Genomic DNA, 16,161 nt, shown 5'->3' with positions numbered 1-16,161 from the left:
AGTTATCGATCGATTTTAAGTGCTAATGTTTTGAAATGTTATAAAGTGTATTATTTCATGAAATGCTGCTATTTTGCTTAATGTGATTAACAAACCGTTAATGATTGTTATATGTTGTCTGGAAGTACCCCGGGGGAAGAATAGCGGGTGGTGAGGAGAATCCACTTTGCAGTGAGGTCAGTGGCTCGAGGAAAATTAGTGCATGGTTAAGTAAAGCTGGAAGCGCTAATTAGGGTTTCTGCATAAATAATTGAATAATTGAAAGCAACGTGACTGCTAATAGAAACTTCGGTTGTGATATTACCTAGTAAGGGTCACACAGGGAAGGAGTAGTAGAGTCATCGGAGCTTGAGTGGTAGCAAAGGAGTGCGCTAGCGAAACTTTAGACTTAGTATATATACCGGAAAGAGTGGATGAGTCAAAAAAAGGAGCAGGTTCTCTAATGCTTGTGTGAGGGGTAGGCAGGAGGGTCTATCCGTAGTGTATGAAAAGTAGACAGAAGAGGTTTACTTGTAGCGAATCAAAATCTTTCCTTTTAGACACTCGAGTACAGTGGCGAATGTTATACGTTGTAAACTAAATAGAGCACTTGCACTTTAAGAAAAGAAATCAAGTTTCCGTTACCTTGTGAAGGAGGGAGTCAGTCGCGGAGCTGCGCTGACGTCACTCTGTGCCGCGCTGGTATTGGTCGAAACAGCGGGTGTGTTACGGAGCTGATATTGTAAGGGAGGGGTGAGTGCCGGAGCGTGAGAAACGCGTCTCACGAAAGGCCGCGCTCCCATTGGCTGAAATTATTTGCAATCAGAGTGTTGATTGGCTAGTGAAATTTGTAAGACGCGCTAGCAGTGGAAATACATTTATAAACAAAATTTCTCAATCCGAGCTTGAAGATAGTTTGGAGAGGTGTATGTGGTATCCCGAATTCTTACCTGATCCGAAAAATCTAGGGTTTCATAAGGAGCAGATGCTCAGAGGTAGACCTTACAATATGTACGGAAGCAAGAGGAAAATGTCATTTGCCGAAAAGATCAAGAATTATTGCAAGAAAGACAAGCCCGTCAGAACAAGGGAGGGTGTAATCATTCCACCACCTAATACTCCCACATCATTTATGATGTTTGACAAAGGGTATCATACCTGCGTATGGTTGGAAAACTGGGCAAAGTATACTGAGGATGATGGAATCTTAGCCTTTCCCTTAGATGGTTCATTCAATGGTAGAATTTTGTTTAATTTGAGGACCCGAATGAATGACTTACATCCCAGACCTAGATTGACTCAATATGAGGCTCTAAAGGAATGGGAGATTGAGGCTCTAGAGCGAGATAGACCCAGAATGGATAAGGGAGTGAGAAACCAAAGAGAAGAAAATGAAACAGTGGAGACAGAATATGATGGTTGAGGGACTATTTCCTGTATTTGGGATAAAGGAACCCGAGGGTGGAAAATGTACTGAGAAAACCCGACATCTGATGGCTGCAGGTGATTCAGAAGATGAGTATCTAGAGGATTTATTTATGAAAAATCCACCACCACATGATGAGGAGTCTAGATCCCTAAGTACCAAAAACCCATTTTTCATACGTCCGAGAAGTAGAAGGGCCAGTGAGACACATACAACAGGTATAGGTAACAGGCAAACTAATAGGGACGGATTTTGTAGACCTGATACCACTGTCCCAAATTATAGACCATTCGGTGATGAAAGACCAGTTATGACAGTCCCAACTGCCCCGAGTCCGTTTCCACCTTTAGTTCCGCAAGTAGTACATGACCCATCCATTGAAAGGGTTTTGCACGACCGAGAAAAAGAAGCCTTAATTAAACAGCGAAATGAACTCATTCAGACAACAGCCCAGATTAATCCCAGTCCTGAAGCCCTGACAATTCCAGTAACTATTGGTCCCGTTGTCCCTCTTTATGGGGATAGACAGGCTAGTACAAAAACTCCAGTCATTTCTCCTGCTGTAGCGCAGCCCCGGAAGGAGCCTCTCATCGTTGATGATCAGGCAAGCGAATGTGAAGCTGTGATTTCCCTAATGGATCTGCCCATAAGGGAACCGGAAAGCAGTATACCACGGACGAGACCTCAGACTAGGGCCAAGGAAGTTTTGATTGAAACAGCGTCAGGTACCCGGAACGCCACAGTAGTGACTCCAGAGGAGCTAGATAGATGGACCCGAGAATTAGAAAAGGAAACTCCACAGCCCAAACCATTAGATATTTACAAGCTAAGAATAGAGATGGAAGAACTAATGGCTGGGAATGTGGGATTAGACAGGCTAAATACCTTTGACGAGGATGAACTTTTGTTCATCTGCAAAAGCCTGACTAGAAATACCAGAGTGTTCCATGAGAAACTAATGGACACAGCAGCTAATATGGGAATAGACATCAGTAAATCCAAGGTGTTGCAAAAGCCTTACAGAACAGAATTTTCAGACAAAGACTTAGAACACATGAATGTATCTGGGAAAAAGGTACAGATAAGGGAATTGTTAAACCTGTTACAGAAATGGGGAGATTTAGACAGATGGAAAGCCAGGTGGGCAAAGAAAAAGGAAGACAGTAGATCCAAGCAAGCATCCTCTGAGTATGCCCTAAGGGAAGTGGATAAGGCAGAAACTTTGTGCCCTATGAGAAAAGTGCCAGGAGGGAAATATGTACATGTTCCATGGTCCCGACAAGACATAGTATCCTTCACAAATGATTTCCCAAAATTAAGAGAAAAGCCCGTTGAGTGGTATAGACAGGTCGAGAGGTTTGTTAAAGTCCAAAAATGCCTTCTGAAAGACCTGGATGGGTTCTTTGACATTGTAGTTCCTGTAGATCTGTGGACAGACTGTAAAATTGCTGTTGATTGGCCCAGTGAGGAATATCCCAGAGACTCTAGAACTGGAGCACCATCTCCAGATGTAATGAGACAGTATGAGAAAGTAATACTGCATTTGAAAGGGAAAGTGCCAACTAAAGAAACTGATTGGACCCGTATAGATAGAACTACCCAAAATCGTGATGAGACTGTGCATTCCTATTATGAACGATTGTTGCAGGTGTTCAAGACCTACAGTGGAATCAATAACATTGAAATGAAGGATATGACTCATTTCATTTACCGATTCGTGTTGGGTTTGAGGCCTGAAATCTCACAGTGGATTAGAGACAATAAAATCTGTTGGCAGGGAAAACCCATAGATGAGGTCCTGAAGTACGCAAAATATTGCGAGGACGAGATGGAAAATAAAAGGAAAGCACTAAAGGAAAAGGTAATGTGGGCACAGGTAAAATTGGCAGAACAACAGGAAAAGCAGTTAGGTAAAATAAATAATAATTCCCAAAATGCAGGCACTGGGGGTGGAGGAAAACCCCGAGTAAAAATGAGTCGAGAAGAGGCCAGGAAGAAGTTTCCGTGCCACGGGTGTGGTCAGATAGGGCACTGGAGAGACGAGTGTCCAATGCTGCAGAATGGTAACATTAAAAATAATGATTTAAATCCACAGGTGCAGAACGAGGGGCCACGAAAAACCCAGCAACAGGTAAAACAGAATCAGTTGCCTCGTGCACCTAGGCAAAATTTTAAGCACAAGGCTCAGCAGAATGAGGAGGTCGAGGTATGGGAAGGAAGGGAGGATAGAAATGCAGCAACCTCGCAATTCCTGTTGAATGATACATTCCTCTGTGATGAACCATACTGACGGGGCCTGAGGGGGGAGGACGAGGAGTGCGTGCTTGGCGCCTCCTTACCGGTAGACCAGACAGGGCCATACATTGAAGGAAAGGTTGAAGGAAATGACGTCACCTTTCTGTTGGACACTGGTGCTACCCGTTCTACTGTAAGAACAGCAGACGTTCCAAACCTACCCCTCTCGGGAGAAGCTATCCAAGTAGTGGGCGTGTCAAACCAGATAATTAGAACCCCTGTAACTGAACCAATGGAAGTTTCTATAGGGAACTTTAAAGAGATGCACAGATTTGTCGTCTGTGACTCCAGTCCTGTGAATTTGCTAGGACGTGATTTGCTGTGCAAAATGAACTGTATCATCTTTTGCACACCAAAGGGCGTCGAAATTTAGACCCCAGATGAAGATGGACTGTACAAATTGATGTTACTAAGGCCTGACTCAGAAATTAAGAAACTGACAATACAGGACTTACCTGAAGAGCTCCAACAGAGAGTGATACCAGATGTGTGGGATTTCACTGGGAGAGATGTGGGATTAATGGCAAATGTAGATCCAGTTCAAATAGCCATCAAACCAAATGCAATTTACCCAAATATCAAACAGTATAAAATGAATGCAGAAGTGAAAGCCGGAGTTGCTATTGAAGTAAAAAGATTGCTAGAAGCCAACATCATACAGGAAGTAATGAGCAGTCCTTGTAATTCACCCATAATTGGAATTAAAAAGTCTAGTGGAAAGTACAGGGTAGTGCAGGACCTACGAAAGGTAAACCAGATTGTTGTACCATGCTGTCCTATTGTGCCAAACCCTGCAGTAATCTTGTACCAAATTCCATGGAATGCGGAATGGTTTACCGTCATTGACTTATGTCACTCATTCTTTTCCATCCCATTGCATCCAGACAGCAAATTTATTTTCTCATTTGAATTTGACAGCCATGTCTATGTCTGGAATCGTGTTCCTCAAGGGTACACAATGAGTCCTTTGATTTTCAACCAGATTTTAAAAAGATGCCTTGAATCACTAATCTTGCCTAGAGAATCAGTTTTGGTCCAGTACATAGACGACCTCCTAGTAGCGTCTAAAAGTCGGAACAACTGTGTTACTGATACCATTGCATTGTTGAATCATTTTGGTAAAGGAGGACATAAAGTATCACCTGACAAATTACAGTTCTGTAAGCACTCAGTGAAATATCTGGGGCACCAGATAGAAAAAGGTATCCGGAAAGTCACTTCTGAAAGAATTAGAATAATTCGAGACATGGAGTTACCACGAACTCAAAAAGAAGTCAGAATGTTCTTAGGAGTGGTAGGATACTGTAGACAGTGGATTGTGGGATTTGCTGTTCTAGCAAAACCATTAATAAAGATGACTAAGAAAGGAGTAAAAGATCCAGTTGAATGGGATGATGAGAGTATGACATCCTGGATAAAATTACGAAACTGTCTGTTTTCAGCCCCAGCTTTAGGAATGCCTGACTATTCTAAAAACTTTGACCTGGTTTGTGACACACGAGACAATTGTGCACTCTCAGTCCTAACCCAAGTTCATGGTCTGACCAGACGTCCGGTGGCATATTTCTCTGCTACCTTAGATCCAGTGGCTGCTGGATTGTCTGGATGCCTGAAAGCAGTAGCTGCAACTTGCACAAGTCTAGAACAAAGTGAATGCATTGTTATGGGACATCCTGTAACTGTATATGTCTCACATGCAGTTGTCATCCTGCTAACCAGAACCAAGACTCAGTATCTCACACCAAGTCGGCTGACTAAGTATGAGAGAATTCTTGTAGGTGCAGAAAATGTGATAATTTCCCGATGTAACATACTGAATCCAGCAACTTTGTTACCAAATACACAGGGTGCAGAATTTGAGGGAGAAATTGAGCATAATTGCATTGACCTAACTGAATTTAGCACTAAACCACTACCTGATATAAAAGAAACAGCCCTACCAATAGAAGATCTTGAGATGTTTGTGGATGGCTCCTGTTTAAGACATGCGGGTGGGGGTCTGAGTGCTGCCTATGCTGTAGTCACTCTAGAAAAGACACTAGAAGCATCCTACTAAAGTGAAATAAAATCTGCACAAGTAGCTGAACTGATTGCATTGGCAAGAGCTTGTAAACAAGGGAAAAACAAAAGAGTAACCATATACACTGATAGCCAGTATGGTTACGGGGTTGTGCATGACTTCGGCCAATTGTGGCTGCAAAGAGAATTCATGACTTCCTCAGGTACCCCTATCAGAAATGGAAAAGTGGTACAGAACCTACTGGAAGCAATCCAGTTACCCAAAGAATTGGCAGTGGTCAAGTGTGCTGCTCACAAATCTGGCAATGACGATGTGACAGCTGGAAATAGATATGGTGACCAAGTAGCCCAATATTGTGCACGACACAAAATGTCACTAAACATCAAATTGTGGGGAGGTGGAAACAGCTGCCAACTTATGGTGTTTGAGAGTGTATCTACTTGGGAGGAACTGAAAGGGTTGCAAATGGCAGCAGAACCAGAAGAACAGGAAAGATGGGAGAAAGATGGTTGTCAACCCAGGAATAGGGATGGTGTCATTGCTTGTCGTGATGGTACGACTGTGTTGCCAGACAGTATGGTTGCTCCCATGGCCAGACTAATACATGGAGACTCACACATAGGGAGAGATGCGATGGTCCGTGTTTTCAACCAAATGTGGTACAATTCGAAGTTCAGGAACATTGCAGAGGTACTTTGCCAGAGGTGCTTAACTTGTCAGCAATTCAACCCTGGGAAGAAAACAGTAGTGTTACAAAGTACAATTGGAAAAGCAGAGGGCCCTTTTATCAGACTACAGGCTGACTTTATTCAGTTACCCATGTGCAAAGGATATAGGTACGTTTTGGTTATAGTCTGCCTGTTCTCAAGATGGGTGGAGGCCTACCCAGCAAAGAAAAATGATGCTAATACTGTAGCCAAATTGTTACTAAGGGAACTGATACCTAGGTACGGTTTCCCAGTCACAATAGAATCGGACAGAGGTGGGCATTTTGCCAATGACATATTAACTCAGCTCTACGAAGCATTCAAAATTACCCAAAAACTGCACTGTGCATATCATCCAGAGGCTTCTGGAGTAGTCGAACAGGTGAATGGCACTATAAAGTCAAGATTGGGAAAAATGTGTAACTCTACTGGATTGAATTGGATAGACGTTTTACCACTTGTCCTGATGGGATTGAGAAGCATCCCAGATCGGAAAACAGGCATGAGTCCCCATGAGATACTAATGGGAAGAGTGATGCGGCAGGCATGGGTACCAGGACACAAACTGCTAAGTATTTCTGATGATTTGGTACTAGAATACTGCAAGCAGCTGGGTGACCAAGTGCATTCTATCTCTCCCCAGATTGGGGAGGACGCCGTCGCCTGGCCAACAACTCCAGTCCATAATCTGAAACCAGGTGATTGGGTTGTGTTAAAGAAACACACCCGGAAGAGTTGCCTTGCACCGAAGTGGGGAAAACGTAGACAAGTGATTCTTGTCACCACAACTGCAGTAAAGTGTGCAGGGGTGCCAAAGTGGATCCATGCCAGTCATACTAAGAGAGTGACGGAAGAAGAAGCGGCTGAAGCTGAAGGTTGTGCAGCTGAGGGGTCTCCAGATGAGGGTCCGGAACTAGCTGATGACGAACAACCGAGCATCAGTCAAGACGAATGGTTCCCAGCAGACGATCTGATTCTTGATCCAATAAGAACCAGAAAGTACTCCTACCTAGATAGAGAGTGGGATAGTGAGGACGAGACAGGAACAGACGGAGAAAATCAGGTTATCGAGAATCACATCAGACCTGATAAAGGGATAGGTCAGGTAGGGACAGACCAAGTCATCGACACACCTCCAAAAACTCCAGAAACCGAAAAGGGACAGATAGTAATTAGGGCTGAAGTTCATGCTGAAGAAAATCAAGGGTTCGAAGTGCATGAACAGGAACAGATAGAAATAGACGAACGTGTTCAGGAGACAGAGTCTGAAACAGTCGAAAGTCAAAGTCAAAGTCAGCATACACCTGAACAAGGCCAGCTTAGAAACCAGGCAGAAGAAACTGAAGTAAGACCTGGGACTAGTCAGACAGGAAGGGACAAAAATACAGTCGAAGTAAATGTGCCACAACTGACTGAAAATAAAAGAGCTTGTGAGGAGAGCCAAACTACAGTGCCAGTTAAAAGACTCAAGAAGAAAAAGAGTGAACCAAGATTCATAAAAAGACTGAGACTGAGATTGAAAAGTGTAGAGGAAAAGCTAGAAGACCAAAAAAGGGCTGCCAGTGAAAAAGAGAAAACAGGAGCCCAGCCTAAAAGAAGAAGTAGCAGGATAAAAAGACAAAACAAAAATTATCGAAGCCCTGAATGGACTTACCTGGTGTTAGAGGAATTTGAAGATCTCAAAATAAGTGAGGGAGATCTGATTGCTGACCAAGTTTCTGAAGAAGAAGACCCAACCTGAAAACTTAGCCTGTGTAAGCCACTTGTGTAGAGACACAAAGAGGGGTTGGAAGACTTCTTTTAAGCCACAATGTCTGATTCAAATGTGAATGGAAGACCTAGACAGAATTGCTGTAAAACATGCTGTAAGGTATGCTTATGTAGTGTAGCAATAATACTGATATTATGGATAGGACTAACAATTGCTATCCCGTTCATGTTAAGCAAAGATTCTAACTTGTACCCTACTAAAACAGTGACAAAAGACTCAGACATTCAAACGACAGAAGAAACACCACGAAGTGTAGAAAGACATGAGAAAACCTTTAGCTTAGACAGACTAAACCTGACATAGATGCATTAGATGAGGAAGGACTACATTATCACAGAATCAAAAATAGGACACATTTAAATGTATTTGCAAATCTTTTAGTACACTATGTAGAAGCAATGGAAATAGAAGACTGTTACGTATGCATGAAGCTACCCACTTCTGTAGCTGAAGGTGTGACCTATCATCATTTACCCCTAACCTATGGAATTTCCTGTAGCATTTTAGCAAGCCTCTTCTATAGAGGAACTTTACAGTATTACTATTCTAACACTGACGTAATATTTTCTGAACTTCCTATTCGAGGAAACCTGAACATTGTACACACCAAGAGTGATGTGACCCGTTATATGGGAGAATATTTTCTGACAGTAGGTGTTATAGATTTAGGTGATGCACACAGGGATAACTTGACCTGTTCATTACATGAACAAGAGAAAATGTTTCTGAATATGGCAGAGAAAAGGAGGGAAAGTTACCAAAGAAAAGCCAATGACAAAAGACAGAAAACTCCTAAGTGGGCAGAAAACATGGAAAGCACCTCAAATGGTGAAGCTAGCCCTGCACTGTTGTTGGACTTCGAAAGAAAGAGAAAACTTTGCCTTCATAGAGAAAAGACTAGTTATTATAGCAATGTATTCATTGGTTCCAGTGAATGCAAACACAATTATAAGGTAATTGGAGGTTGGGGATTCAAAAATGGGTCAGAACCGGTGTTTCCTGGAATTTACTATATATGTGGAAACAGGGCTTATTTCAAATTGCCGGATCACTGGTATGGAAGCTGCTATTTTGGCATTGTCTTCCTGAAAATATACCATATGAACAACGCCGCTGGAAGCAATGAAAATACTAATGGTTTACCACGTAGTAGAAGAGAAAGTGTAGGAGAAATTTTAGGTGATATATTTAGTGCATTGATACCTGGAGTGGGAGTGGTTCTGAATACTCATCGAATTTGCAAATTGTCTACAGTAGTGGATCGGTTATCTACTGACACTGCTGCTGGATTCCTGCTGGTCAATACCAAATTGGTTGCGATCAGATCAATGGTTTTACAAAATCGCCTCGCTCTTGATACCTTATTGGCAAAAGAGGGCGGAATCTGTAGAATGTTTAAAGCGCAACATTGTTGCACTTACATTCCGGATAAAAGTGTTGAAATTAAGAAATATGTAAGAAACATAACTAATTTGGAAAAGGAACTCAAACCACTGGAGGTTGACAGTGCCTGGAAGAGACTAACTGATGGTCTCTCCTCTGTAGGTAGTTGGTTTTCTAACATAGGTAAAAGTCTTGTGAGTAAAATACTGATGCCAATAGCAGGGATAAGCTTAATTGTGCTAATCATAATAATTTGCTGCAAATGTCAAAAATGCAGAAAGAAGTATGCTGTGAATAGGAGAGGAGTGAAAAGGAATGTTGATGAACTTGAATTAGAAGAGCTGAGAAATCAGATTTATAAAAGAGCCAAGAATTCTCATCCTAATAAGGATGCAGAAAAGAGGCTCAATAACAAGTTTGTTGAGATCGAAATGAATGAGATGTAAAAGAGAAAAGTTGGCATCTGTTTCCATTAATAGTGATGATAGTAAATATCATCAAAGAGGGGATTGATGGAGCAAGGATTTGCACGTTATGCGACTTGCTCGAATTCAAGAACCTCGCATAATCATTAACGTTATTAATCAACCTGTTCTGTTATTATTATCGCACTTTCACACAACACGCGGGTGTCCCAGAGACGCTTGCCTATGTGTTTTCTAATCCTAACAACGCTTGCATATTGACTGATCGCTGTTTTGCAGGATTCTAGTCTCCGCATGCGTCAGTTATACTGACGTGATGTGATGCACTCGCAGTTCTGGAGGGAATATGTCTCACATGCGCATTATTGCACACATGGCCGCTTTGTTTTTAACATGCATCTTGCTTGCTACCGCTGCTATTGCACAAATGTCTATGTCTGCCTAACTCCTAATGCTATAGTCATTATAAAGTAAGGGATGTAGTATAGCCAATCACGGTATACAGTGTATTCATTTTTTCTGTGTTTCTAAATTGTTTTCGCTTACTTTTCATGTACCGCGTACCTGTGGGCCTGGGGAGCCACTCCATCTTTGAAACCCATGTCACCCTAACCACGTGATGAGGGAGAAAACGAATTGCGCAGGAGTGGAACTTAGCCAGCTGGCTGCCGAAGCTGAGATGCTCATGAGAAACTGAACTATGACCCAGCGAGAGGAGCCGAGCTGCACCTGAACTCGATACAAATTGATATTCCAAAGTGTGTCCTATTGTATTTCTTGCTGCCTATGCCATGGGAACTGGAATGTAAGGGGTGGGTACTGAGAAACTGAATATTAATTGTGGGAACACCAAATTCTAGGTGGTGGCAATGACCAAACCACCTCTCTTGTCCAATCCAAAGTTGGGGATCCTGTCACTTGCAACATTTGTGGGTGGTCCACTGACCCAAAAACAGTATAACTAGCCTAGGTTTAGCTAGAGAAATTGTCCGACTTGTCCGAGTAGCTGACCTGTCACTGACCCTACAAACTCTATAGGTGATTGATACAGAGAGCTGCGGAGCACTCTGTCCGTAATTTCCACAAACTCACTGGGGTGGAATAGTCTTAAGTGCTGGCGAAGCACTTTGCTGGGAGATTCGACAACCCAATCAGGGTTATTGGCAGATTCCTTGCAGAGAGGGAGTAGCGCAGGCGTTGCATCCGAAGCTGCAGGTGTTGGTCGTACCCTTTTGATGAGCCCAGTCCTGATCCAAATCCTGAGGGGTATCCTGTCCTGACTGTCCATGAGCTGTACCTGCTCGCCTACTGGCATCCTAAGTCCTTGAGGGTCCTTTTCCTCGCCTTTTCCAACTGACCCGTGGCCAGGGTTAGTCCTCATTCCCGTCCTAGGAAAATATATATCTGTGGGTGTTCATCTATCTATACTCTTTTTCTCTTCTCCTTTTAATAAAGCATCATTGCCAATGTTATTTTCCCTGTATTTTCCAACGATTTTACATGCAAGTTGTTTATTAGTTATGTTCCACTTTTACCCCTACCTGTAGGATTTTATTAAATTGTTTGCTTACTCAGTGTGCTCCATTCTTACCCTTCCTTATAATCTAAGCCTTCAAGTAGTAAATAGCATAAGGTCCGTCTTTTATAAATCACTGATGAATTCTAGAGCTCTACTTAAATAGTATGTTCTTTCCACTTTACTGCCTTAGTATCCATAAGAAGAAGCCTTTAAACTGAATAGCATGTTCCTTGTTACCCTTTTTCTTTAGTCTTCTGAAACTCAATGGTGCTCACTCTCATCCATAGCTACATTATAGTTTTGATCCTAGTTATTGATGTTCTAATCTGTGTAAATTTCATTCTCATGGCATATGGAAATTAACTTTTTATGACTATATAAAGTCTTTAAAACCCTTCAGGTGTCTGTGGTTATTACAAACGTATAAATCGTTATTCAAATGTACAAGGTATTTTGGTTAGCCTTATCTCCTACCCCTGCCAGCTCCTGATTCGTCAGGAACATAGGTACCTGTGACAAGGATTGGTAAGTCAGGTACACTGAGATAATAGTAAAGGAACAAGAACAGAACAAAGAATTACTGATAGTGGCGTGTAAGCTCACCCGATTCACAAATTACAGTAAATAAACACGTTATGGGCCCAAGTGCGTACTTTTTGGTGAAATAAAGAGTCGGGCGACCTGCGCGCTCTATCACAGCCAGTTAATTTTGTCAATTGAACTCTAGGGAGAATAACAGTTACCACATATGAACATTCATCTGCCATGCTTGCTAGCCACCTTGTAGTTTGAATTTCATTTGTTTTGTTCTACTTAGTTGTATTACTAATTTGGCTTCAAATATTTTTATATGTTGCCTTAAGCTCACAATAGTTGCCCATGTTTTTGACACTGGTACCAATGACCCTACGCTATTTGTGCAGTTTATAGATTCATACATTCTGCTGTTGAATATTTTACTAAGCACCTGGAGAGTCACCAGCACCAATGTAAAGACTGAGTATTTCTGAATATATTTGCTATTGTGCAGTCAGCCTCAAGGTGCAGATTGCACATTTTCAAACACAGTTTGGTAAAATACATTTTTACAAAGCATATGTTGATCATGGGTTTCCGGAATGTTTTTCTGGTGTGGACGACATAAGCCCCGGGCTAAACATCTGTTTTGGACTGTAGGCTAGTTTACATTGCTTCTGGGTTTCATCGATATCATTGCAATAACACCAAATAAATGTTAAAAAATACTTGTCTTTTATGAAAACATACGGAAACTCGCATGGATGACTGATAGAGTAACCGTGATATTGATTTTTATTTATATGATGCTTTTTCCAGTTAAATAAACTGGAATGTTATTACACAGAACTTAGAAAATGCATAATTTTCGACTACAGGTAGTGCCCGATAAAATGCGTTTACATTAACAATAAGAAAACCCCTTTTTTTGGAAGAGACCAATTTGGTTTTGCTCTCGATCATGATCTGTTACTTTTAAGTTCAAAAACTGTTAATTTAATTTCTGAACAGGTTAAAAGTAAACAAGGATTAGTCAAAACGGTAGAGACAGTAGACATTTCCTCCAAGTCAAAAGAACAGAGAACAGATGAGCGCCTTGCAATGATCGTTAAATATAGTCGTAATCACTGAGTACTTTTTCTTTTTTTCTTTTTCTTTTTATACATTTTATTTTTTATGCAAGGAACAGAGGTTGAACAGAGACAAAAACAATAAACAAAGAGACAGCAACCATAGGAATGCAATTTGAACAGGTAACCAAATAATAAGTAACATCCAGGAAGATTTACATGAATCTAAACCTAAAAGAAAAATAAAATGTATCATTCTTGTCAACATTTGCAAGCAAAGAAAAAAAAAGGACAATTCTACCATACATTAAATCCAATCAGTTATGGGCGCCCATATTTTTAACCCTCCTATCCTCTTGCGAGTATTCTTGGTTTTGAGTATAGAAACTTCAATATTATACATTGATAACAACTGTGCCCTCCAGGATGAAAATACCGGCGGATCTGGAGATATCCAATCCTTGGTAATACAGGCACGTAGGACCGCCATACAAATAAAGTGAAAAGCAACACGTGTCTTTGACCTGTTTAGGACCTTAGAATCAATACCTAACTTCACTAATTCTGCTGAAATGTATATTGGTGAACCAAATATCTCTATTAAAACTGTTCAATAGACATTAAAAGAACTGATAGCTTAGGACATAAGAAAAACATATGCTGCGCATCTGCAGCGTAGGAAGCGCATGTACTACACCTAGCTCCGGCACCCGTACACCATTTGCAAACTTTCCTAGGAGAGTAATATAAATCATACAAAACCATATAGTGTTGTGCCCGCATCCTACCAGAAATCAACACTTCATTTGCCAAAGTGATAGAGGAATGGAGATCAATTGTCTCTGAATTGAGATTAGTTCTCCATTTGTCCTGACATTGGTCTAGGTCTTCTGGCAATGTCTGTATTAAATTTACATAAAAGAAACCAATGGACATTCCTTTTCCCATCCCTTCTATCAAAGGAATTTTCATAAACCGAGAGTTATTTTGCCCGAGTGACCCAAGATAACTTGAATCTTGAAACGTATCCCCTAAGCTCATAATACCTAGCTGATGCCAGTTCCTTTTCTGAATCGTTTTGTCCACCATAAGCGTGGAAGGGTATGCTCAGACATGAGTCCCTTGCTCACTGCACCATCAGGATTCAAGCAAGCAGGGCCGAAGACGGCTGTAATGCCAGAAACCGGTCCCCGGAAGCTTGTTTCCTTTCCAGTACAAGAATTGGCTTGGTAGTTTGGTCTGCCCTGTTCCCATGATGCACTGGACCAGGGACAGACTAATTTGCATGTAGCCAGGTTCTGAGCTGGGATGGTGCAGTGAGCTAAAAAACAGTGATGGATCAAGCCCTGATCTGTTGACTGGGTACAAGTGTTCTGTTTAATTCAGATACTCTGTCCGTCACCACCCCCTTTTCTGAATTGTTTTGTCCACTATAAGCATGGAAGGGTATGCTCAGACATGAGTTCCTTGCTCACTGCACCATCAGGATTCAAGCAAGCTTGGCCAAAGATGGCTGTAATGCCAGAAACCGGTCCCCGGAAGCTTGTTTCCTTTCCAGTACAAGAATTGGCTTGGTAGTTTGGTCTGCCCTGTTCCCATGATGCACTGGGCCAGGGACAGACTAATTTGCATGTAGCCAGGTTCTGAGCTGGGATGGTGCAGTGAGCTAAAAAATGGTGATGGATCAAGCCCTGATCTGTTGACTGGGTACGAGTGTTCTGTTTAATTCAGATACTCTGTCCATCACCACCCCCTTTTCTGAATCGTTTAGTCCACCATAAGCGTGGAAGGGTATGCTCAGACATGAGTCCCTTGCTCACTGCACCATCAGGATTCAAGCAAGCAGGGCCGAAGACGGCTGTAATGCCAGAAACCGGTCCCCGGAAGCCTGTTTCCTTTCCAGTACAAGAATTGGCTTGATACTTTGGTCTGCCCTGTTCCCATGATGCACTGGGCCAGGGACAGACTAATTTGCATGTAGCCAGGTTCTGAGCTGGGATGGTGCAGTGAGCTAAAAAACGGTGATGGATCAAGCCCTGATCTGTTGACTGGGTACGAGTGTTCTGTTTAATTCAGATACTCTGTCCATCACCACCCCCTTTTCTGAATCTTTCCTGGTTGTAACATCTCGAAAAACAATGGGGAGAAGGCCAGCGGAATCAAAAGGGGTATACCGGTTTATTTGACGAAGCCCTAGGTGACGCTTAATTTGTCTCCAAACTTAGTTTTTTTATAATAACTAGGTTCCAGAATTTTCAAAAAACAACTATTGACCCCTTCACCGATTGCAAATCTATATATTGAAGGATTATGACATGGCAGCAGTTTAGTTTTTTCTCCCACAACTAAAGGGAAGATAATTTGCAAAACCCCTCCACATCCTCTCTTGGAATGTGAACAGCCTCCTGGATCTCATTAAACATTCCGCAGTGCTTCGGGCAACCCGCCGCCACATGCCTGATGACTTACTCCTCCAGGAGACGCATCTTCTGGGCTCCCAATGCCACTTCTTAGCCCGCTACAGGTTTGACCGAGTCTGGCACTCCGGCTTTGCTTGAGGTTCCCGGGTGGTGGCCATTCTTCTGAGACGAGAGCTTCCCTTCACCATGGTCACCACTGCCACTGAACCGCAGGGGATGTATGTGGCCGTGTCAGGGATGATTGAAGGTAATCCTGTGAACCTCCTTTGCACCTATGCCCCCCGGCGCTCTTGTCATCCACCCTTCGACGCCTCACACAGGTGGTCTCCTCCCATCCCCAGGGCCTCACTGTCATCGGGGGGACTTCAATGCTGTTTTACAGCCCTCCAGGGATGTGACTGGCACTCCTTCGGCGCAATGGTTGGCCTCCGCAAAGAGCCTTGTAGGATGGACCTCAGCTATGGGTTTTTGCGATGCATGGAGGGTGTGGAACCCCCGAAGGGAACAATACACGCACAGGTTGACCGCCCGCCACACCCATTCCCGCATAGACCTAATTCTGATGTCCACCACAGACTGCCAGCTGGTGTCGGGGTGGAGATCCTCCCCAGGGGAATCTCCGACCACTCC

The 16,161-nt window shown here is 42.5% G+C and overlaps 1 protein-coding gene across 1 annotated transcript; it reads left to right on the top strand.

The window, feature by feature from the left end:
- Positions 1-2,039: 2,039 nt before the first annotated feature.
- Positions 2,040-3,695, top strand: LOC147748913 (uncharacterized). Its single transcript, XM_086928991.1, has one exon. It carries the CDS (start codon positions 2,040-2,042, stop codon positions 3,693-3,695), a length of 1,656 nt encoding a protein of 551 aa, XP_086785117.1.
- Positions 3,696-16,161: the final 12,466 nt, after the last annotated feature.

Source organism: Lissotriton vulgaris, chromosome 1_1 (assembly GCF_964263255.1).
Source record: "Lissotriton vulgaris chromosome 1_1, aLisVul1.2, whole genome shotgun sequence".
NCBI lineage: Eukaryota > Metazoa > Chordata > Amphibia > Caudata > Salamandridae > Lissotriton > Lissotriton vulgaris.
This window is presented reverse-complemented; position numbering and strand designations above follow the sequence as displayed.